Source organism: Lissotriton helveticus, chromosome 4_1 (genome assembly GCF_964261635.1).
Source record: "Lissotriton helveticus chromosome 4_1, aLisHel1.1, whole genome shotgun sequence".
NCBI lineage: Eukaryota > Metazoa > Chordata > Amphibia > Caudata > Salamandridae > Lissotriton > Lissotriton helveticus.
The window spans coordinates 73,436,919-73,459,120 of NC_136063.1; the positions used below are offsets into that span (position 1 = coordinate 73,436,919).

At 46.0% G+C, this 22,202-nt stretch overlaps 1 protein-coding gene across 2 annotated transcripts in view; it reads left to right on the plus strand.

The window, feature by feature from the left end:
* The first annotated feature begins 426 nt into the window (after window positions 1-426).
* LOC144826960 (TBC1 domain family member 20-like) overlaps window positions 427-22,202 on the plus strand; it is a 42,663-nt gene continuing 20,887 nt past the window's right edge. Inside the window, exons 1-5 of one of the 2 annotated variants that reach the window (XM_078685423.1) lie at window positions 427-546; window positions 13,805-13,993; window positions 18,792-18,872; window positions 20,636-20,822; window positions 21,036-21,137. In XM_078685423.1, the coding sequence (XP_078541549.1) occupies window positions 507-546; window positions 13,805-13,993; window positions 18,792-18,872; window positions 20,636-20,822; window positions 21,036-21,137 (599 nt within the window). In that variant the 5' untranslated portion in view covers window positions 427-506. Of the gene's footprint in view, window positions 547-770; window positions 911-13,804; window positions 13,994-18,791; window positions 18,873-20,635; window positions 20,823-21,035; window positions 21,138-22,202 lie in introns of those variants that run through there. The other variant, XM_078685422.1, reaches the window with a different exon arrangement.

A 22,202-nucleotide genomic window follows, 5' to 3' on the forward strand; every position in this document is an offset into this window, starting at 1 on the left:
TTATATGACTCATGAAATATTGGTTTTTAATCTTTTATTGTTTTTATACCTATGAAATGTTTTATTATAGTAAATGATCATATTTTTGATCGAATAAAGAACTTTACTATTTCCCTCATCTTCTTTGATTGTTTTTGCTCGCTTGAAAGTGTCACTCACAGTCGTTGAAGTGTCACGCATAATTACACTGAAATTATGAGAATGACACACATAGCAATCTGAAACCTTGGCAGCTATGTAGTTACTGTTCCTGTACAACTACATTTCCCAGCTGCCCCTTCTGAAAGCGTGGCTAGTAGGCTGGGTGATTAGCCGAGTGACAGCACTGTCCCACAATTAAGAGCCGCCTCCGTAGAAAATAGGCCTATTTTTGTGGAGTAGGGCGGGACTTCCGCCGAGAAGCTGTGCAGCAATTGGTTAGCTGCTTCCATAGATGGGGCTCCTGTGTTTGTACAGGTGGTGTTGGTAAGGAAGAAGGTGGCAGCGGAGGCCGGCGGGCTAGCGACATGACTGGCCCCTCAGGGAGAAGTGGGGTGCGGCAGGCAGGTAGGTGGACAAGGACACTGTCTTATTTAAAACACCGAGGTGTGGTGGATAAAAATACGCATGCGCAGCTGCATCAAAGCATCTCAGATCTTGCTGTCAGTAGCTCCAAGTCTGCGCATGCGTTATGCGCCCTACCGGCATATTGTAGTCAACGAAAGGGCTCTGCGCATGCGCGTTACTCACCTGAGTCTGACCCGGACCTCGTCACGTGACTGACTTCCTCAGAACTGCCTTGGAGGAGGGCTGGGTGTCAGCATCATCTGTACCCCCTGTGCAATGTGTGTGGGGGTTACCAGCCCCCCCCCTCATTCTCCCTACAGGCGGCCGACCCCCAGTCTGGCCATCAGTATGTGTCCAACGAGAGGTAGGAGTATTTACTACTACCCCTGAGGCTATTACGAAACCGGATATGACATCACGTGATGTCTGCCTATTAAAGGACTGTCTGGCTTTTCACCCAGAGGGAATCACAAGACGAGTGACCTTTAAGCATCGTGGCAGCCTTAACCCCACTATTTTGAGACCCCGCACAGTAAAGGGATTTTTTTTTAACTGAGAAACAGGATTATTTTTTTTTTTTATGTTATCGTTTTTTGTTTATTTTTTTAAATAATTTTTTTATTAGCATTTTGAGAAACAGGATTATTTTAATCAATGGTAGATTGCAGCAACGTCGACACAGAAATGGATGGGTGTGTGTGATCACATGGTTAACACGTGGCACATAAGATGTGGAATTCTTGCATCAGTTGTAACCATATGTGAGGTAATAAATGTCTGGCTTGAATACGTTCCTGTTGCATCAGACTGGAGCAGGAGGCACTCGCGTCGTTAGGGTGCAACAGAGATGTCCTTTCAATAGCTGCATCTAGCACAGACCAAGCCAGGGCGACACGAAATTGTATACGTCGATCATGTGGTTTTACATTGCACTTATTGCATTATACTCCACAGTCCACACACATACACACTTTCAATTTTAGGTAGAGGAGAGTATGTGATTTGCTCAGGCAGAACTATGATAATATTCAACACTTTTAACCACTGCTCCACATTTCATAAGTTATTTTCAACTGTTGGTGCGTGTTCATGACAGTCTGAAAGAACACTGAGCTGCATTACTGAAGGTGATGTCTAGGAGCGGGTAAGGATTAAAATATGGCTGTAACGTCTGCACAAATATGATATGAGAAAGCAAATGAGCTTGTAAAATAACAAAGGGAGCCGGTATAGAGTGAGAAAGTGGTGGGAAGTTTGGTTGCGTTGGCTAAGATGTCTTTGATTTCCAGGTGACTGAGAATGAGTGGCCAGGGAGTAATGTATGACGTTACAACGCATACATTCACAACGCGGTATTTTACATTGCGTTCGTTACAACGCAAATTGTTTCAACGACTTGTGCTGGACTTAGGAATAGTCTGATTTACTATTCCTACTCCAGCCTATGTAACAATAGGGAAGGTGTTGGAATATTAAATCATATTATTCCTTCGATTAGAGCGCCATTCCAGCGCAAGTCGTTGTAACAACTTGCCTTGTAATGCCCGCGATGTTAACATACCGCGGTGTAACAACCGCGTTGTAAAGGTCGTTCTCCCCAGGGAGGTATAATGTGTGAAGTTTGTAGTGTAATTGCATTTAGATAGCGCTACGACCTCTGATGAGGCGTCGAAGCGTTTTTTTGGCGAGTAGCACACTACCCCGGAACCCATTAAGGATTAGTGGTGAATTAGTATAGTGAAATATGAAATTAATTTAAGCAGTGTAAGTCTGTTATTTCGATTGAGACGGATAGTGAAGGGATAGAAAAGGGAAAAAGTTTGCATTTATATAGTGCTTGCTACCCCTGATGAGGTGTTGAAGCGCTTTTAGCTGAGTAGCACGCTACTCCAGAATGCCCTGGGAGTCTGGAGAGGAGGTTTGTGTGAGCTATCCTGGTGTAGGGAGCAGATGGAATAACGTCTAATGTGATGGTAGTTGTGATGAAGTAAGATATTTCAGAGGGTGCTGATTCTGTGAATTACTGCGTTTGGAATCCTATCTGAAGGAGTTGTGTAGATTAGGAAAGGCATATTTTGGGGCAACCGTAGGCTATTCCTACAGTATTTTGGAGACTTAGGGGAGTTGTGGTATTGAACGATAAGAGGCGAGAGATGAGGGATTAGCAATCCATTTTTATAAGAGATAGAACTACTGCAGATGTGAAATATGTTAGCTATATTCCAGATGTGAGGAAATAATTTAATTTAGCTGTCAGACAAAAAAAACACCATGACACGCAACACTGCCTATAACCCTGAGCCGCATCATTGACTCTAAAGTGCTATCTATTGAAACACAAATGATCATTGGCTCATAGAGCATACACTTCTAATGAAAATCCCAGAATAACGTGAGGCATAGCCTTTAACTGAACACATTAGAATATAAAGTGTCTATTTGATTAAGACACTTCCTATTAAATCAGACACATACAAAATCATAGACTTAAGATCTGAGAGCTATCATTTCATGACACAGGTGTTGGCTGGGTCAAAAAAGTGAGTATTATTGAATGAAAATCTAAAAAATAACTCAGAAAAAATGGTGCCTCCGAAGTGCTCCAAAACGTTCTATTTAGAAGACAAAAAAGAGTTCTGGATTAGAAGGCGAGAGGTCTAGGGGCTGAATGATTTCCATGGCGGACAGGATGCCTGGGTGATTTGATAGGTATGAGTTTGGTTTGAGATGGGACAAAGTGTAAGAAAGATGATGTGTTGGGCTGCCCTCTGAGAAGTTTGTAAGAAGGCACTTGAGCTGTAAGTAGTGCAGCCTGGTTGTGCCTAGGAGTAGTGATTTTGAGTGAGAAGGTGTGGATGTATAGAAAAGCTCTTTATTCACTTCAGCACCTGGAACCAGCTGCCATCCCACAGAACATTCCCCTAAGAGATCAGGATATCCAGAATGTGGAATTTGGACTACCCACAATGTGAACTTTAAGGTACATCACCACAACATCCCCTTCTCTCCATTTAAAAATAAACACCATTTAGAACATAAACCATAGGGATAAGACTAATAACTCAAATATATAAAACGTATTCATTCAATGAAACTAAAAGGAAGATAAATCTAAAACAAAATAATAAACATCTTGACTAACCACAAACTTTCCTCAAAAATAAATTATTCTCGAAACCTAGCTATTTTCCTGATCACTTTTTTACTGCTTCCTTTACTATATACTCCCTGTTTAAAAAAATAAAAATAAAAAAATGATTTGTTCAGTACTTTTACATAATATCAGAAAGTCCTGTTTCGTTGTTCACTTTCACCACCCCACTCGGATTCCACCATTCATGGCCGTTCACTTCTATCACATTTCCACTTGCTACTTCGACCACAACAGGTTCTCTAAACTTCGACTTTCCTTTGAACAGATGAGCAGGATCTTTGATGCGTACCTATCTCCAATCACCTCTTTATCTTTACAAGCCTTCACACCATGCTGTTCATCAAAGCTCGGCTTCATCTTGAATTGATAATTTTCTACTCCAGGACGAATGTACTCATCCACTAACTGTTCATGTATGAGCACACCATTTCTTCAAACAAGCCAGGGACATTTTAGATCCAGGGACATGGCCTCTCATAACTTTAAATGGCCATTTACTAGTTACACCGCTGGGACTCCTGCGGTAAGACCATAACATATTCTCAACTACATCATGCCCCTCTACTTTGTTTTTAATAGCCCATTGTATACATTTCACAAAGGGATTATTTAATTTCCCGACCAGAAACCTTGCTTGAAGGTGATACAATGCAATTCTTTTATGAGTAATACTGTGTTTACATAGAAATTCAGTCTGTGTCAAAGGAAATGAAGGAAGACTGTTGCCAGAAACCAATTCCATCAGAAAACCTTTTTCTCATCGCTAGTGGCAAGGAACTGAAAGGGCAAATGAAATCAACAGCAAACTTTAACCATGGCCCCCTGCATGAACGAGTGCAAAACTGAAAGCCGATCTGGAGGTTTGGGGGATCTCTGCAACAGGTTTCTTGGAGATGGGAGTGGTGGTACTCCTGAAGATAGTACAGCTGATAATCATCTCTGATATAGGTGACCAGGAGCATACTGGGTAGATCATGTTGTTTGCATAATGTTCTCTGCTGGACACCCACATTGATGCTACTGTGATGTAGTGTGCTGTCTCAGTGTCCAGGTATCCCGACTGTGTACGAATGTACTGCTGTAGTTAACTTGGTGCGACTCATTGTTGACAATGCTGATCTGTTACTTGTTTTAAAACAATAAATAAAGTTAAAAAAAACTTTAACCATGGCCCCTCAGGTAATTCAACACGTTGAAGCTGAGTTGTTTCAACTTTAAACTTTTTCTCGCTATTGGAACAAATTACACATACTTTAACAGCCCGAACAATGAGTATCCACGCCAGGCCACCAATACACAAATGTATTTTCTTTTTCGTATTAGTTTGGCCAAATGCCCCTCATGCTCTTCTTGGACAGTCTTTTCACTTAAGGTTGTGGGAGGCACAAATTCACCCCCCCCCCCCATTAACTTAATGTTTTTGTCAAGTGAAAACTCATTTGTAATTTTGAAGCATGTTTGGTTTGTTTGTAAATATGTTTCTCTTGGCCAACCTTCCAGCACATACTTTTGGACCAAACTCATCTCTTCATCCAAAGACAGACACTCAAACTATTCCCCTTCGGCAATACCACTCTCACAGCAAGCATGAACTGCAGCAATCAACCACTCTCCATCATCCTCTTCATATTGATGCATATCCGCATTTGTAGCCAAAAAACGACCTCAACTAAAAATCCGCTCCTATGTTCTTCCGTCCTGGAATATGACAAATGTAAAACTGTACTGCAGTGACTTTGAACTCAATCTGGCGATTCTTGGAGTATGAACTTTAACAACCATTCCCCCAAGTATGTTCAGCAATGGTTTATGATTAGTCATTATCGTGAACTTCCTTCCCCACGCAAAACAATTGAAAAGCTCAACCGTCCAACAGCAAGCTAAAAGCTCTTTTTCAATGACTGAAACCACCTTTTCATTTTCATGCAAAGCTGTAGACGCAAAACTGACTTTTATTTCACTGTCCAGACTTTGAGCTAAAGTGGCACTTAGTCCACTGTTGCTAGCATCCATCGTAATCATACATTATTTTCTAAGATCAAATGGTGAAATTAGGATTGGCAGACGTAATTTATTCCTTCAAAGACACCAATTCCTCCTGACCTTTGCCCCTCCAATTGAATACCTGTTTTATTTTTTTACAAACTTCTCAAATTTTCTGTTTTACTGGAAAAATCTTTGATAAATTTGTCATACAATGCGCAAACTTCTAAAAATTAAGCAATTTGCTCTTTGTTTTGTGGAATAGGAGCTTTTGTTATCACGTCAACTAATCCAGGCCGTGCTTCTACACCTACTCAGAAATTACATGACTCACGTATTCAATGCTCAATTTAGCAATCTCAATTTTTTTTTTACATTGGCAACTATACCAGCTTTTTCCAGTTTGTCCAACACAGCTTGCATAATTTTGTCATGTTCTTGACCGTCCCTCCCAGCAAATAGAATGTCGTCTTGAAATGTGACTACTCCCTTGATGCCCCATGCAATGGACACCATTATCTGTGGAAACGCAGATGCAGCAGGGCCAACCTGAAAGGCATCCTTTTAGATTGAAAAGTCCTCACAGGAGACACAAAAGCAGATGCATCCAATTCCACTTGATGATAGACACAAGATCGATTTTTACTAAACATTTGTGCCCCCGCAAATGTTGTAATATTGTCATCAATCCGAGGCAGCGGATCCAGAGCCCAGGATGTCCAGAATGTGGACTGTTGACCACCCACAATAAGAATGTAAAAAATATATAACCAAAGAAGTATGTGGCAAAATAATTGGCTGGTAAAGAGATCATTGATAAGTAAACATTGAAGACAGAGCAGCTTGTGGATAGTGTGTGCAAGATAATGAGGATGTGGTGAGGTGTTAGGGTTGTCAACAGCGTCAAAGTGTGTACATGTCTGATTTGTATTCCTCAAAGTTTGGATGAGTTGCACCATGTATGTGATTCAAATGCTTGGTAATATTCAAGGTTGTTATTGTGCCGCTATGGGGAAGAGTGTATATTGGTTAATGGGAGATAGAGGGTTTGGAGTGAGGTAGTGTATTAAATGCAGGGATAAGGTCATTGCTGAACAATGTCAAACATTCTCCCCAGTACAAAAATATGGGCCTAAATCCATCGTCTTTTTTTGATCCCCATGCCATTCCAGTTTAAACCCAGCCATATGCAAATCGGTCTTGACCCCTGCTCCTCATGGAATCAGTCCAGTCCGAACTGCAAGGCCAGGTCCTCCCTGGACTGGAAACAAGCATCCTGGGACCGGTTTCGGGTTTCACCCCACATCAGCCAGGCTAGCTTGACTCCAGTGACATGGCGTTCATCATTTGTTGCCGTAGTAAGCTTCTTGTGATGGGTTGTAGTTGTAGCTGAGTTTCTTATGTCGATCTGGCAATACAGTGTAATAGAGGATTATGAGTGTTGAAATGGTCAGTGATGAAAGATTCTTTCTTGCAGACTGAATGTTCCATAGAACGAGACATAGAGTTTGGTGGTTTGTTTGACCTTTAGTCTTAGTGGGTACACAACATGACTTAAGGTCAATAGAAGGATATTTTGTATTCAGAATTATGGTTGATGAGCATAAGTAATGCAGAGTGATGCCCCAGTTACTTCCCAGTAATCTTCATTACCCTTAGTCCATATTGGACAGGGCGGAGGATGATGGACGTAGGGGTAATTGTATGCTCAAGTGGCTAATTCTGTTGGCCATGTAGACCCGAGGTCTATTAGGTTCTTTTAATTTGCATAGGACCTGACCTAGGAAGCGATATCAGGTGACTGATAATCTTCTATGGTATAATTGAAGCAACTTTGCAAAAAGTAACTTAAGTTGGTCAGGCTATCAATAAGATGGACAAAAACATAAATAAAAGCCCTAATTAAATGAAATGCGTATATTCCAAAACTATATTAAATGGATACACCTTACATTCATTTCACTGGGTGGAAAAGATACTCAGAACATACATGGCTTGTAACACTGACATGTTTTGTGTATTTGTACAGTGCGCTATCACCCACAACGGCATCATGGTGCTGCGCAGGTGTACGGACCTCGCCTCGAGGGCAGTGGAGTAGGTTTGCTCAAAGAGCCAAGTCTTCAGCTTCTTGCAGAACTCAAGTAGAGAGGAGGAGGCTCTGATTTTTAGTGGGAGATCGTTCCACGCTTTGAGTAGAGTATGAGGCTTGACCTCGTCTCTATTTCTGTGTATGCGTGGGATGTGTGCTAGTACGGCTGAGTGAAGGTGTCTGGTTGATGGAAGGAAATGCAATTTTTCAGCTAGTCTAGGCTTGTGTTGTGTAGTGCCTCAAAAGTTTGGGTGAGGAGTTTGTGGAGTGCGCTTGTGTATTTGGAGCCAGTGGAGTCTGGTTGCCTCGTTCTGGATGGTTTGTAGTCTTCTGGGGCTACATGTACGAAAGTTTGAAATAGCGAGTTCCTAATTGCGATTGCCTGCAAATCTCAATTAGGAATGTGCTATTTCAAATGTACGAAACTCTTGATTTTCGTTTGCTATTCCCAGTGGGTCAGAAATAGACATACCTAATGAATATTAATGAGGTAGTTCTGATTTTGCGACCAATTGGGAATTGATAAAATCACAGTGCTGCTGGCCTGCTGGGGTCAGCAAACCACCATTTCTGTGGTTGTTTTTAAATAAAGCAATCTTTGTTTTTTTTTAATGTAGGAAAACTGGAGGCGTTTCAAAAAACAAAAATGAAAAGTTTTCTTTTAATTTTTTAAAAGTAGGCAGTTGTCTGTGGGACCAGTGCCTGCTCCTAAATGCTTTTAAAATTGTTTACAAAGGGAAAGGGGTCTCTGTGGGACCACTTCCAATTGGTGAATGGGTTGCCACCAAATTGAATTTGGTGGTAAAATACAAATGTTTTGTGACCGCATTTCGGTCATGAAACATCCAAAGATAGCACTGCGATTCGGTTTTAGGAAGGGATGCCCTCCACACGCCCATTCCTAATACCGAATCGCAATCCCAAAATGCGATGTGGTAACAGATTACCACATCTCTATTTGGGGTTGGTACATGTCTCAATTCCTTTTTGCATTTACAAACAGGCCAGTTCTGTGAATCGGCCAATTTATAACCTCAAAAAGGCTTCATACACGTGGCCCCTGGCGAGTTGCTTGGGGATTTCGGATTAGAGGGTGTTCCGGTAGTTCAGCCTGCTGGTGATGAAGGCATGGGTGATGGCTTTGCTGGGTTTCTCAAGAGTCATTTGAAGATCTTCCTCAGCATTCTCAGTGTGTGCAAGCAGGATGCTGTGACTTTGTTGACTTGTGTGGACTAATCAAACCGATTGTCACTGATGGTCCCCAGGTTCCTGGAATAGGAAGTGTGGGTAGGTGTGGGTCCGTGGACAGCCAGCCACCAGGTGGATTCCTCCTGGGTGAGTTTTTTTTTCCAAAGACCACTACTTCAGTCTTGTTGGTATTGAGGTTAAGACAGGTGACGGCCTCGGTCTCGCAGGCAGCGTAATTGTTCCTTACATTGGGGGTTTTGTCCAAGACACATAGTATGAGTTGTTCTTCATCGGCATATGAGAGGATGTTGAAATTGTTGGCACAGATGACGTTGGCTAGTGGAGTCTTCTGTGTGGTGAAGAGGGTAGGGCTTAGAGACCAACCTTGAGGTGCTCCACAAATGAATAGTCTTCCGAGGTGGAGGTGTACAGTGTTAGAATGACTGTTTGAGTTTTTTCTATCAAACAGACACCTACACGAGGTCAGCATTCAAGATCTGCTCTGTCTTCTCCTGATGACATTGGGTCTGATACCCTGTGGAAGACGGCTGCTCCAGAATGAGGAGTGCCGAAGTCTCTTCTTTGTCCAGGATTATGCAGATGTCAACTGTTGCGGCAACAAGTGCTGTTTCTTTGCTGTGGTTGGGTCTAAATCCAATGTGTGGCGACAAGCAACTGCTGGTTAACGGAGGGGTTGGTGAGGTGTCTCTGTTGAGGAGTTTCTCTAAAGGTTTGGCCGGCCTATGGAAGGAGGAGATGGGTCTGTAGTTGGCGAGCTTGGCTGGGTCTGCCAGTGGATTCTCGAGCATGGCAGTGACTGTGGCATGTTTCCAAGCTTCCAGATGGGTGGCTGAGTCAATGGAGGCATTGATGATTGAAGTGAGGGCTTTGCTGGTGCAAGTTAACCCCTTGGTGAAGGTGGGGTGGGTGTTCCAGAATAGATGGAATTCACGGTTGTAGCAGTTTTGTCTAAGCTGATGGCCGGCCAAGTGTCGGGGTACGTTCTTCATCTGAGACAGGGAGGTGTGCTGCAGGTCAAAGTGTGGGGGGGGGGGGCAATGTCCGGTGCTTAGGCTGGGCTCAGCCAATATTCTGTGAGGAAGAGCAGGCCCGGTGCATGATTGTGCAGAAGGTTCCATATCTCCATAGTGTGTTTACTGAACTGTGGGTGTGAGGAGCATGCATGCGAGTGTGGAGTGGTGTGTGGGCGGTGAGTGATTGATGAGCGGGGGGAGTGTTGGGTGCTGTTGATGCAGGAGTGTTGGGGGAGTAAGTTTGTATGTGAACCTGCAGAAGTGAAAGTTAAGACTCCCTCCGTGCTGTGAGGTGCTTTGTAGCAGCAGCAGTGAGTGGCAGACCGGGTTTTGGTTATGGAGGGCTGGAGCAGGGTAGCAGTGTGTAGGTGACATGTTACCATTGAACACTAGACAGTTTCGCCATTTGCAACAGAACAGTTACTCAGTACCCATAAGTGATACATTATTTGTATATATAGCTTGATACTGCACTGAAGAGCTGTAAATATTAGTAAGAATCATTACCCACATTATTTGAAACTCCACTTACTAACCTTAGTTGGATTAAAGGCGGAGCTGGCCCTGCCAAGAGTCAAGTTTGTCACTTGTTGATGGCTGCATGTTTTAGCGCACTGAGCCATCCTTCAGGTTATTCCTCCTGCCATCTAAAGACTCCTCATTAAGTACCACTATAATTCTGTTTCTAGATGAATTACTATTTCCAAGCATCACCTCATAACCCCAGTCACTGAAACGGTTCTTCAAAAACCACTGAAAATGTAAGCTGAACTGAGTACTGGTGGGCAAGATATTTTTCAGTCACCTGCGGCACATGTCATACCCATGCTCCCTGTGCTGGTACCCCCACTGAGTACACTATCTTGGAGTTACTTTGGGCCTCATGTTGAGTTTTGTGGTGTGAGAGTGGACCGCCACGACAGCGCCCCGCTCCCACACCGCCAAACCCATGAAACCCCGGGCCGGATTCCGGTTGGAATCCAGGTCAGACCAGTGCTTTAAATGCGCCGGTACTGTCCGGAGTACCAGCACTTTTTTATTTTGGGAGGGAGAGTACCAGCACTTCTCAAGAGAAATGCTCTACTTTTAATTGGAGAGGACCGGCACTTCTCAGAAACAAGCAGGTACTCTGGTGCAGAGTACCTGCACTTCTATTTTTCCATTTCTAGCACTGGGTCAGGCGTATCTCCGGCAGCTGGCCCACGGTTAAGGCTCATACGTGGCCTTAGCAAGGCGCTGCAATGGGAACGCCATTGCTCTTTCCTGGCTAGACATGGACTGCCAGGTGAACACTTTACAATCTGGTGAAATAGTTTTTATTTTTAAAATTAATTGTTAGTTTTCGCTTGATAGTGCAGCCGTTGCCAGACGTGATGTGATCAATCATAAAAAGAGCTTTTAGAAGTACTACAGAGAGGGGCTTTGGGTCTAATGAAGCCTGTGCCCTGCAGGGTTCCTCCCCTCTGGTTCCAATGTAGCCTTCATGTTGGTTGCCAGGGGTGGTAGTTGTGTGCCTCCAGAATAAAGTGCTTCGCCTCCCTACTGCTGTGATTATTTTCATTATTTATACAGTTGCCTGAGTCAGCAGCATGACTGCCTGAGCTGTGTTTTCAGGGACACACATATGACACTGTAATGATGTCAATTATCTAGCCATATAAGGCACTTTAACAATATTCGGTTTTCTCTGGAAGCAGCACTGATGGGAGGAGGGCTTTCATGAGGGATGTATTTCAATCGCACGCCTCTCTCCATTCATCTTTAACTTTAGACTTCTGCATGTAGTCTTGTGTTTGAGAGCAGTCTGGGATGCCTAGATTTGCACTGATCTACATGGATTTTTAGGTCTGGCTTGACGGTGCATTTGCTGCTGGACCATATGTGGAAGCAAAAATAAGAGCTTTCAGATTCCTACTGAGAGAGGGGCGTAAGTTCCATCCAAGTGTTGACTCCCCTGACCACATGGTTTAATTGAGATGTATTTGTGCGATTCCACAAAAAATACTGCTTTTACATGAACGTTTTGGCTACATGTAGGTATTAGTGTTACAAGGAATCACACCGATTACCGTACTAGGCAGTGGCTTTAGAGTTGGTTACCCCTGTGTGCCAAACCAGAGATATAGATAATTTGCTTTGTGGGAATCCTTGCTGGCCTTCTTAGGAGGGATGTATGACGTTACGACGCATGGCATGCGTTGTAAAGGCATCTGCGATGTAATATCATGCGTTGTAAAGGCATTCGTTGTAATGGATCCTGCGTTGTAAAAAATGCGTTGAAAAGGTAGTTCGTGGTAAAAGTTGCGTTGAAATGGTTGTTCCCCTCTTAGGAGAGTTAGTATTTTGCTTAGCCAACTATAATTTTGAGTACTTTACATATTTTATGATTGTGTGTTTGATGGTTGCCTTGTGGAAAGGTTTACGCTAAAAACTGCAGGCCTGATTGGTGCACTCATACATAGTCTGCTCTGCTTATCAAGTATTATACTATGATTGGTTATGTTGGGTGAAATCAATTTCTTTACAGTTCCAATGCTGAATTTGCGGAAAAAAATGGAAATACACATACATGAGGTCAATAGGAGTAGATCTATTATAAGCTCTTGGTTGGTATATTTTTTTTAAACAATTACAAATTCGAAAGGCTGTCATAAACAATAATCACAGTTGATAAAAGCAAAAACAGTGACTTTTTAGGTCAGTAAGTGACCTAAAAGTGACATGGTGTATTAAGTGAAGATAATATATACAGTGCTTTACACAACAGTATATAACATGTTGACATCAATTCACATCTGTTTCTAAACATATACATTTCCAATGAACCTCCTATAGATTTTGTGGTTTGGCATCAGATGGAGAACCTAGGATATGGATTGTGGGGTACGTCGACGTATCGACCCAAGATGCTGCGTGATTACAATGAAGTCATAGCGGGTCTTCTTCAGGGCACAAAATGGACAGCCATAGAGGTGGTATCAAGTACCAATTGTCCTTAGCGGAGTATAAGGGAGCCAGATCCACCATCCAGGTTGGATCCTTGAGGGGAGCAAAAATGTGTAAGAACTGATTACTCTGTGGCTGGTCGTATTTGAGTGTCTATCTACGGATTCAAATTCCGACTGGAGCTGTCAGCCAGGATCTTGTAATAACATTTTTTTAATGCGTACATCGACCTATATATATCTATATAGATATATAGAGGGGCTTTGGGTGAGCTCTGTATTGCCACTGGTGTGAGTGTCATTTACACTCTGCTTCCATAATGGTGATGGTTTTTTTCACATCAGTCATTGGCTCTCTAGTTTGTGAATTATGGCATTTTCTAATCACATGCATACATCTACTTGAAAATGAGCGTGCATCAGTGTAATGGCTGGTTGGCCAGGCCAGTAGTTTTCACTTTTCTCCTTTTATAGTTCTACTTTCACTTCTTTGCTTCTTTTTGTTTTATTTTAACATTTCTCAGGAGGATACTACAGCTCTCCAGGCAGTGTTACTTGGTTGCTTGCTTGCTGCTGATTTTATCCGCAGTGTGCTGCATTCCACAAGGTCACTTTCTTTAAACCAGGACACCATTAAGGAATGCTTCTGTCCATAGTGCATCATTGTTTTACCATTCCAAGATGGCCATCACCTGGTTCGAAACGTGGCGCTCATGCTCGAACTTTATAAAGGGGATAGACTGTTTACAATACCTTAGCAAGGCGGACACCCCCTGGTGTGTTTACGTTTGTTATTACAAGCATATGCTGGAAGTTGCACCTATCCTCACTCCTCAACTGAACCTATCCTTTCAATTTCCAGGGCCACCCAGGATCAGCAGGAAGCAGAAGCTGCTCGAGGTCCATCAGGCCCTGACCTCTGACCCTGTGGATATCGATGGCCTGCGCAGGGCGGCCCTGAGTGAGGGTGGCCTGCTGACCGACGAGATCCGCAGGAAGGTTTGGCCCAAACTCCTCAGCGTCAACGTGTTCAACCTCCCACCAAAACCAGGTGTGCTAATGGGCCAGGTACTGTGAGGGAAGCCAGAGGAGAGGTTCGCTGCAGGGCACGGGCTGTACTGCTGACCTGCAAGACATAGTCTACACTGGGAACCAGAGGGGAGGAACCCTCCAGGACATAGGCTACACTGGGGAACAGGAGAGGAACCCTTCAGGAGATAATCTGCACTGAGAGTGAGAAGAGGGGGGCACTGTAGAACACATCATGCAGTTAGAAACAGAGGACTGGAACACTATAGGTCCCAGCCTGCCATGGGAACCAGAGGAGAGGAACACTGTAGGTCACAACCTGCACTAGGAGCCAGAGGAGAGGAACACTGTAGGTCACAGCCTGCAGCGGGAACCAAAGGAGAGGAACACTGTAGGCCACAACCTCCAATGGGAACCAGAGGAGAGCAACACTGTAGGCCACAACCTCCAATGGGAACCAGAGGAGAGGAACACTGTAGGTCACAGCCTGCAGCAGGAACCAGAGGACAGGAACACTGTAGGTCCCAGCCTGCCATGGGAACCAGAGGAGAGGAACACTGTAGGTCACAACCTGCACTAGGAGCCAGAGGAGAGGAACACTGTAGGTCACAGCCTGCAGCGGGAACCAAAGGAGAGGAACACTGTAGGCCACAACCTCCAATGGGAACCAGAGGAGAGCAACACTGTAGGCCACAACCTCCAATGGGAACCAGAGGAGAGGAACACTGTAGGTCACAGCCTGCAGCAGGAACCAGAGGACAGGAACACTGTAGGTCACAGCCTGCCATGGGAACCAGAGGAGAGGAACACTGTAGGTCACAACCTGCACTAGGAGCCAGAGGAGAGGAACACTGTAGGTCCCAGCCTGCCATGGGAACCAGAGGAGAGGAACACTGTAGGTCACAACCTGCACTAGGAGCCAGAGGAGGGGAACACTGTAGGTCACAGCCTGCAGCGGGAACCAAAGGAGAGGAACACTGTAGGCCACAACCTCCAATGGGAACCAGAGGAGAGCAACACTGTAGGCCACAACCTCCAATGGGAACCAGAGGAGAGGAACACTGTAGGTCACAGCCTGCAGCAGGAACCAGAGGACAGGAACACTGTAGGTCACAGCCTGCCATGGGAACCAGAGGAGAGGAACACTGTAGGTCACAGCCTGCAGCGGGAACCAAAGGAGAGGAACACTGTAGGCCACAACCTCCAATGGGAACCAGAGGAGAGCAACACTGTAGGCCACAACCTCCAATGGGAACCAGAGGAGAGGAACACTGTAGGTCACATCCTGCCATGGGAACCAGAGGAGAGGAACACTGTAGGTCACAACCTCCAATGGGAACCAGAGGAGAGGAACACTGTAGGTCACAACCTCCAATGGGAACCAGAGGAGAGGAACACTGTAGGTCACAACCTGCACTAGGAGCCAGAGGAGGGGAACACTGTAGGTCACAGCCTGCAGCGGGAACCAAAGGAGAGGAACACTGTAGGCCACAACCTCCAATGGGAACCAGAGGAGAGCAACACTGTAGGCCACAACCTCCAATGGGAACCAGAGGAGAGGAACACTGTAGGTCACAGCCTGCAGCAGGAACCAGAGGACAGGAACACTGTAGGTCACAGCCTGCCATGGGAACCAGAGGAGAGGAACACTGTAGGTCACAGCCTGCAGCGGGAACCAAAGGAGAGGAACACTGTAGGCCACAACCTCCAATGGGAACCAGAGGAGAGCAACACTGTAGGCCACAACCTCCAATGGGAACCAGAGGAGAGGAACACTGTAGGTCACAACCTGCACTAGGAGCCAGAGGAGGGGAACACTGTAGGCCACAGCCTGCCATGGGAACCAGAGGAGAGGAACACTGTAGGTCACAACCTGCACTAGGAGCCAGAGGAGGGGAACACTGTAGGTCACATCCTGCCATGGGAACCAGAGGAGAGGAACACTGTAGGTCACAGCCTGCCATGGGAACCAGAGGAGAGGAACACTGTAGGTCACAACCTGCACTAGGAGCCAGAGGAGGGGAACACTGTAGGTCACATCCTGCCATGGGAACCAGAGGAGAGGAACACTGTAGGTCACAGCCTGCAGCGGGAACCAAAGGAGAGGAACACTGTAGGCCACAACCTCCAATGGGAACCAGAGGAGAGGAACACTGTAGGCCACAACCTCCAATGGGAACCAGAGGAGAGGAACACTGTAGGTCACAGCTTGCCATGGGTACCAGAGGAGAGGAACACTGTAGGTCACATCCTGCCATGGGAACCAGAGGAGAGGAACACTGTAGGTCACAACCTCCAATGGGAACCAGAGGAGAGGAACACTGTAGGTCACAACCTGCACTAGGAGCCAGAGGAGGGGAACACTGTAGGCCACAGCCTGCCATGGGAACCAGAGGAGAGGAACACTGTAGGCCACAACCTCCAATGGGAACCAGAGGAGAGGAACACTGTAGGCCACAACCTCCAATGGGAACCAGAGGAGAGGAACACTGTAGGTCACAGCCTGCCATGGGAACCAGAGGAGAGGAACACTGTAGGTCACAACCTGCACTAGGAGCCAGAGGAGGGGAACACTGTAGGTCACATCCTGCCATGGGAACCAGAGGAGAGGAACACTGTAGGCCACAACCTCCAATGGGAACCAGAGGAGAGGAACACTGTAGGCCACAGCTTGCCATGGGAACCAGAGGAGAGGAACACTGTAGGTCACAGCCCGCAGCGGGAACCAAAGGAGAGGAACACTGTAGGCCACAACCTCCAATGGGAACCAGAGGAGAGCAACACTGTAGGTCCCAGCTTGCCATGGGATCCAGAGGAGAGGAACACTGTAGGTCACAACCTGCACTAGGAGCCAGAGGACGGGAACACTGTAGGTCACATCCTGCCATGGGAACCAGAGGAGAGGAACACTGTAGGCCACAACCTCCAATGGGAACCAGAGTAGAGGAACACTGTAGGTCACAGCTTGCCATGGGAACCAGAGGAGAGGAACACTGTAGGTCACAGCCTGCCATGGGAACCAGAGGAGAGGAACACTGTAGGTCACAGCCTGCCATGGGAACCAGAGGAGAGGAACACTGTAGGTCACAACCTGCACTAGGAGCCAGAGGAGAGGAACACTGTAGGTCACAGCCTGCAGTGGGAACCAGAGGAGAGGAACACTGTAGGTCACAACCTGCACTAGGAGCCAGAGGAGGGGAACACTGTAGGTCACATCCTGCCATGGGAACCAGAGGAGAGGAACACTGTAGGTCACAACCTGCACTAGGAGCCAGAGGAGGGGAACACTGTAGGTCACATCCTGCCATGGGAACCAGAGGAGAGGAACACTGTAGGTCACAGCCCGCAGCGGGAACCAAAGGAGAGGAACACTGTAGGCCACAACCACCAATGGGAACCAGAGGAGAGCAACATTGTAGGTCCCAGCTTGCCATGGGAACCAGAGGAGAGGAACACTGTAGGCCACAACCTCCAATGGGAACCAGAGGAGAGGAACACTGTAGGTCACAGCTTGCCATGGGAACCAGAGGAGAGGAACACTGTAGGTCATAGCCTGCCATGGGAACCAGAGGAGAGGAACACTGTAGGTCACAACCTGCACTAGGAGCCAGAGGAGAGGAACACTGTAGGTCACAGCCTGCAGTGGGAACCAGATGAGAGGAACACTGTAGGTCACAACCTGCACTAGGAGCCAGAGGAGGGGAACACTGTAGGTCACATCCTGCCATGGGAACCAGAGGAGAGGAACACTGTAGGTCACAGCCCGCAGCGGGAACCAAAGGAGAGGAACACTGTAGGCCACAACCTCCAATGGGAACCAGAGGAGAGGAACACTGTAGGTCACAACCTGCACTAGGAGCCAGAGGAGGGGAACACTGTAGGCCACAACCTGCACTAGGAGCCAGAGGAGAGGAACACTGTAGGTCACAGCCTGCCATGGGAACCAGAGGAGAGGAACACTGTAGGCCACAACCTCCAATGGGAACCAGAGGAGAGCAACACTGTAGGTCCCAGCTTGCCATGGGAACCAGAGGAGAGGAACACTGTAGGTCACAGCCTGCAGCGGGAACCAAAGGAGAGGAACACTGTAGGTCACAACCTGCCATGGGAACCAGAGGAGAGGAACACTGTAGGGGGATGGTGTAGGTCGCAGCCTGTAATGGGAGCCGGAAGGGAAACTGGAAGTTACAGAGTGCACTGAGAGTGAGAGGAGCATGAGTGTCGGAAATTGGATTATCGGGGCAGGGTACAACCCACCTGCAGGAATAATCATAACCCATGTCAGGGCGAACTATAATGTCGCTAAATTAACCTCATATCAACCCCCTGGTAGCTGTTGCACAGAGCAGGAAGGCTTAACTTGGGGCAGTGTATTAAGTATTTATGCAGTACCAAAACAGTAATAAAGTCAAAATACAAAACAATAAAAATCCCAAACTGAATTAGGGAAAAAATGAAATATAATTGGGACGCCAAAATGAAAAAAAAATCTAAGAATGAAAACAGAAAATATAAATTTTTAAAAGTTTAATTAGATATAGCGCCAAAAAACACTAAGCGCCAAAGATAGTCAAGGGCGGGCCTAGGTGAGATTTGAGGCTACATTAGCCAGGTTCATCCTGGTTGAAGATTTTACCTTCCGACTTAGCCCTGTTTATGAGTGGGTCGGTGTTGTAGAGAAAGTTCTGAAGTCCAGACCCAGGGCAGGGAGCACCAACCTCCACAGAAGGATGAGTTGATCAAATGTTGTGTAATGTGGATTTGTAGGGACTTTGGGCCTGTGCATGCTTACTATTAACCATGTCCTGCTCTCTTCCAAGGAAGAGCCATCCGAGAGGGGCACAAGGACTACAACCAGGTGCTGATGGACGTGCGCCGGTCATTGCGACGCTTCCCAGAAGGTGAGGTATTGTCTGTAAACCACTGCTTTCTATGTCCCTGGACTCACATTTTTGGGTTCAGCAGGGTTTATTTTGTTGTTGCTCAGGCTACAAGTGGCTCAGCCAGAGCCAGGCATTGAATGTGGTATGTCTTGACCTGGCCCCTTAGTATGTGTAGTGGTCACTCTCCCTGCGGTGTGCGCTTACTCAAAATACTCCGTATTAGTACAGGTCTAGTGCAGCATAAGGGACAAGTGACTTAAGGCTATGAAAAGTGTGATGTGCTGCTTCAAAATCCAAGGTAGTCTGTCAGCCCGTCTAAAGTTTGCAAGAGTGGTGCCCAATCTTGGTGTTTTGATCGACTCGTTGCTGCTTCTAAAGCTCTGAAAGACCCACACAGTAGAGGTGAACTCCTGGTGAGTCATCCTCAGCAACATGGCCCTGCACACACTGTGCAGTTTGTAGGCTGAGCCAAGTTTGAAAATTTGTCTTTTCAACTTGGCCCTAAAGTCTTGTGGTTGTTCTTAAGCGAGAGCACATATAGACGTATCTCCTTGGACATTAGAACAAGGCATTATTTACATGCAGCTGGAGGCCTGAATACTTCTGTGTAACGTCGCACCCTTGCATGCTGAGGACCCCTGCCATTGGTAGACTGAGTGGGACAGACTTCCAAGCTCACCTTCATAACAGATCAATTCATGCACCACTGACTCCTCTTAGGAAATACACATCATTGCCACTGCCACATTAACAAACAAATATGTTCATGCCCATTAGCCACATCTCTTGCAGTTCCCACTACTCATTCCAAGTTTTCAGTTAGCCCAAAGTTACTGGTTCCCACCAGTCATTCCATTTCCATTCGTCTGTTAACTCGCATGTCCAGAGGAAGACATTGTCCCTTGTTCTAGTTGGTTCGCGGCTGCCAGGTCTGAGACAGCAGACTCTTCAATGCTGATGCTCTGCATGTAATGATGAGCTGTCCCTTGGTGTCTCATAAGCAGATTGAGCAGAAGGTGTGGTCTTGGCTACCTGACCCTTGTCTAGATGAGCCTGACACTGACAAGGAAGTCTGACCTATATGGACTGGTGAGGTAGTTCCATCTGTCTCAGGTCCTCCAACTAGTAGTAGTAAGATTAAGGGGCAGGAAGCAGGGATCACTGCTTCCAACCCAAACTATGCACTCTCCGGTTGCTTGCCAGGCTGTGAGTGGAGGCTGTATGAACGGTGGAAGGGGCTGAGTGGGCTCATACAGCCGAGCATTGGGTAGTGATTGAGCATTGGACAGAGTGAACTCTGCGGCCAGAGTCTCAGTCATATCACGTTTAGTTTCTGATTGTCTCAACCTTCATGTTGGATCAGGGCCTCCCCCACCTTCCTCTGAAGGCAGACATAAATTTGAGCTCTGTCAGGTGGACATGGCATGGGGAGAAGCTGAGAAAAGTCATCCCTGTTTCCCTGCCATGGCCATGCTCGGTCACCGTTCCATGAAGACCTTTGAAAGATGATGTGAATTCTTCTTGGCCCTCACATCAAATGCTAGCAAGCTGAGCTGGAAATGCACAAATGTTCCCAAAGTTTCTAAGTTGCCATTCTATTGCTATAATGTTATCCACCAGGAAGCACCCACCCCACAGCAAAAAGGTGATTCACTGAGTACATGTGCAAGAAGACAATTGAATGTGATGTGTAGGGACCACTGCTGTCTGACCCCGTCCACATGACGTAGGTTGCGGGGCAGCCTTCTAGTTTGCTCACCCATCCTTTTCTCTCCACCCAGGGATGCGAGCGGACCAGCGCCTGGTGCTGCAGGAGCAGCTCATCGATACGATGCTCTACGTTCTTAAAGTCCACCCTGAGCTGCACTACTACCAAGGCTTCCATGACATCGCGGTGACCCTGCTGCTCGTGGTGGGGGAGCGGATGGCCATAGCTCTGCTGGAGCAGCTCTCCACACACCACCTCAGGTAAGCGGACGTGTGCTCCTGCAGCACCTCGCTCTCTTGTACTGCACGCCCTTACCACCCGCTCTCTGATGGTGAAGCGAGACACCCGCATTCATGGTACCTAAAGGCGCCAAGAGCTCCATACATCAATGAAACACATGTCAGGTCTGAGCGGGCGTAAACAGACCCAAAATCTCCTTTCTCTCTCACACGCCCATCTCCTCTCCTTTTTAGAGATTTTATGGATCCGACCATTGACAGCACGAAGCACATCCTGAACTATCTCATGCCCATCATCAAGCAAGAGGACCCGCAGCTCCACGACTTCATGGACAGGTAGAGTATTGAGGATTGGTACTTCGTAGAACTATGAGGGGAGCGTTCCCTGGGCAAAAGGGATATTTGTCCAAACAAAAGCGAAAGGATTATATGTTCACTTTAACGGGTCAACTTTCACCTGCTAACAAATGTCTGAAAGAGACTTAAACCTGGATACAAGGGACAGAAATTTATCCTAACCAGAATAGAAGTCTGGGGAAGGGATTTATAACAGTGACACGAGTGATGGGAGAAAGTCTTTTTTGAATGTAAGAGACAGGAAAGATGTTACCCTGGAAGCAAACAGTTAAAGGAGGTCCTATTACTTGGCACTCTCATGTTCTTCACTTCTGTGTACAGGTGCCAAGAACAAAATGTAATCTGGAAATAAGTGAGAGTCTGATATTCTAGCCTGGATTCAAGTCACAGAAAGAGATTCTCGTCTAGATTAAAATGGTGTTAACAGATTCCAGACACAAGTTTTGTGAAAGAAATGTTCATGTGAACACTAGTGATAAATAAGAAAGAAATTCTCACCTAGGCGTGAGAATGTTTTTTGTTTTTAAAGAGTTTGAAGCCTGGATTCAAGTGGAAGGAAGAGATTCACATTTAGACGCGAGTGATGGAATGAGATTCTAGCCTGGCTGAGAAGAAATTCTTTCCTCATCTTGATTTAAAAATAATAATAATAATAAACAAGCTTATAAAGCGCATGGCTACACTAGCTAGTGTGTCCCCACGCTACAACAAGAACCAGTTCAGGCAGTGAGGGGAAGCATAGAGAATCAAACCGGAGAATTACCAGATGGGAAAAGCCAGGTCTTGAGCTTTCTCCGGAAAATAATTTCCGAGGGTTCCAGCCGGAGCCCTAGCGGGAGTTTATTCCAGTGTGTGGCCGCTAAAAAGCGAAAGGAGCCCCCACCCATCTTAGCTCTTCTGATGGTGATGATTTACTTGATTGGTAGAGAATCTGATCTAAATACCTAACACTGAACATGATTCTAATATAGATAACATTGACAAGAAGAGATTCTTACTTGGGTAAAAATGGCTGTAAGAAGTTTCCACCTCCGTCCAAGTGTT